The sequence below is a fragment of the Limulus polyphemus genome, unplaced genomic scaffold (assembly GCF_000517525.1).
Source record: "Limulus polyphemus unplaced genomic scaffold, Limulus_polyphemus-2.1.2 Scaffold10571, whole genome shotgun sequence".
NCBI lineage: Eukaryota > Metazoa > Arthropoda > Merostomata > Xiphosura > Limulidae > Limulus > Limulus polyphemus.
Genome location: NW_013676181.1, coordinates 6,995 through 9,801, shown reverse-complemented (window position 1 = coordinate 9,801; position 2,807 = coordinate 6,995). Strand labels below are relative to the sequence as shown.

The 2,807-nt window shown below is 32.5% G+C and overlaps 1 protein-coding gene across 1 annotated transcript in view; it reads right to left on the bottom strand.

The window, feature by feature from the left end:
• The window catches only part of LOC111083660 (RNA binding protein fox-1 homolog 3-like), a gene marked incomplete at its 5' end in the record, with an annotated part of 14,014 nt that overhangs the window by 8,316 nt on the left and 2,891 nt on the right, over nucleotides 1-2,807 (bottom strand). The window contains one exon of the mRNA XM_022380308.1: nucleotides 1,361-1,453. Coding sequence (XP_022236016.1) covers nucleotides 1,361-1,453 — 93 coding nt within the window. The remainder of the gene's footprint in view (nucleotides 1-1,360; nucleotides 1,454-2,807) is intronic.

Sequence of the window (2,807 nt, the reverse complement as noted above, 5' to 3'; positions counted from 1 at the left end):
TGATATAAACAGGTCTACAACCTGTGGTAGAACAGTGATACAAACAGGTCTACAACCTGTAGTAGAACAGTGATATAAACAGGTCTACAACCTGTGGTAGAACAGTGATACAAACAGGTCTACAACCTGTGGTAGAACAGTGATACAAACAGGTCTACAACCTGTGGTAGAACAGTGATACAAACAGGTCTACAACCTGTGGTAGAACAGTGGTATCAACCATTGATAATCTCCGGTAACAGCTTATTCCACTATATATTTGTGTCGGCTATAGTTTTTAAGTGCGAAACCTGGGGTTTAATGCCTGACAACTGATGAGAGGTCAGGAAAATCTGATTAAATGGCACAATGTATTTTTTATTGAATGCAAGTTCAACTTAATTTATAAATAGATTCAGTTCCTTACAAACTTTTCATTCATAAAAATACAAGAATGGAAACCTGAATTTATTTCAAGTGTAATTAAAACTATTTCAAAAAATAAATAAAGCATATCTTTCTTTAAATATAATACAAATGTTTAATTAATCTTTGTACTTAAACTTTTTTTTTCTGAGGCTTAAGATGGTTAACAAGAAAAAAGTAACTTATACTTCATTCATTTCAGTCTTTTGCTCCTAAATTTGTGGTTCAATTGTATACTGATATAATTAAGAGATGTAATCGTACACTAAACATTAGGTTATGTTGTGCATGTTTTTCTTTGCATAATATTCAGATGAGAAAGGAGGTCGTGTTTGTACAAGTAGTTTTGACGTTCTCACAGAGTTCACCTTAACTTTCCACTATTACTACTAAGACTACTAGCTAACGATAAGCACTGGAATGTCTATAGTGCCACCAGCACAAGAAATGTCTATCCAATGTTGTCTCAAGGCACACAGTGGTCGGGTTTCAAGCAGCACGTGTGAATTCAAAGACCTTCAACTATGTCATTCAAACCAACGAAGGTAATGGAAGGTTTTGATTAAAACAACTCCCAAATGTGTGATCATACCAAACTAAGAAGGAGAACTGAACAGATGGATGCACAATACAAGAAAATATATAATGTGACACTAATCTGAAATCAAAAACTTACAAGCATCGTAGTCATTATATAAATGAAAGGTAAGTTCAACTTCTTTACAAAATCGGTTCGTTACGATGTGTCATATCACACAGTATACTTTCATTCACTCATCCAATTTACTATAAACAAACAAACAAAAAAAAGATACAAACACCCTCTGTGAGTTGTCAGGGAAAACTTCTATTGTAAGTAATTCATAACAGGATGGACATTTCTTTGCTGACTGACTCTATCTAAGCCTAAACGTTAGAACAACAAGTGCTACCACAAAGGATAAAGATCATGCACCTCTATTTTGCGTCCCTCAACCACCGTGCCGTTCAATTGCTCTCGTGCGCGATCAGCATCCACACTACTTGCGAAAGTTACAAAACCGAATCCCTGCATGCATAAGACAAACAAAATAAACATGCATTAATATCCGTGCACCTCAATAGAAGTTCCCCTGTAAAGACAAATTACAGAGATATTAAAATTCACAGTGTTGGTTTAGACATCAGTCAGGGATTATAAGCCTTTTCGGACATGCAGCACTTGTGCATGTCTTCACAGCTTCCATAACTGCTGGAATTCAAAATAAGGAAAATTTTTGACAGATAAGCTGTTAGAAGCTTTAAGAAAAACAGAATGACACAATACTTCAAGAATGTAAGCACAAATCATGTTGTTTTAAAGTTAAACCTTTTTTTTGTGTGTGTGTGTGTGCAACTTTAACAAAGACATAGTGTGAACTAATTAGCTGGGTGAAAACAAACAATACGTTTATCACAAAATTTCAACAAGACAAGTTTTAGTTTACATTACAAAACAGTTAACTTTTGAGAGAAATATACCGTTTCATCTGTAAACAAAGCACCTGTGTAACTATCAAAGTTGTAATCATATTCTGTTGAAGTTAAGATCAGTCACTTAGAAAAGTATGACATGAAAGTTTTTCAAAGTCTTTTTTTTTTTCTTCTTTTGCCCATGCATTCATGCCAAAAATAATCAGATACGTTACGAGAGGAAAAATATTAGTTAAAGAAGTAAACTAATTAAACCACTGATGTTTTCACCCAATAAAATAAGTTATTGTAACTATCACAATAAGTTAGTGGTACACAAATTTCCAAGTTCTGTTATCCAAAGTTGGTCAGTCACTCCGTACTTGCCTTGAAGACTAAACATTACGGATACAGAAAATTGGCTTTCATAAATTCTATGGCACAGTGAACTGGAAAGGAAATAAAACTGTTAGATCAAACATATGTTGCTGTTTGTTTTTCTATGGATTTTGACTTTTATGACGACTCGTTTAATTAAAAAACAGGTATGGTAACAATCAAATGTGTGAAGAAAATTAACGCAGGCACAAAACATATTAAATTTAAATAATGACTGAAGCAAAAACTGGTAAATTAATATTTTAAGTTGATGTACTATAAGTAAACCACTGAAGAAATAACGTACATCTGTAGCCTATTTATTTATCAATAATTTGTAAAATTACATATATAACAAAAATAACTACAATAGTTCACTTTTTTTCTATAATATCTCATAAACATGATCTAACCTATCAGTTCTAGTTAAAATAACAATATTAATCAATACATTAACAATGTTAATTAATCCAATAAACTATCAATACAATCATCATCTGACAAGGCCTCTCTGTCTTTATGACGAAAAAATTCAAAATACTTTTTACACCGATAGAACAGGTTTTAGTTTTCTTATTAATACATACAATATC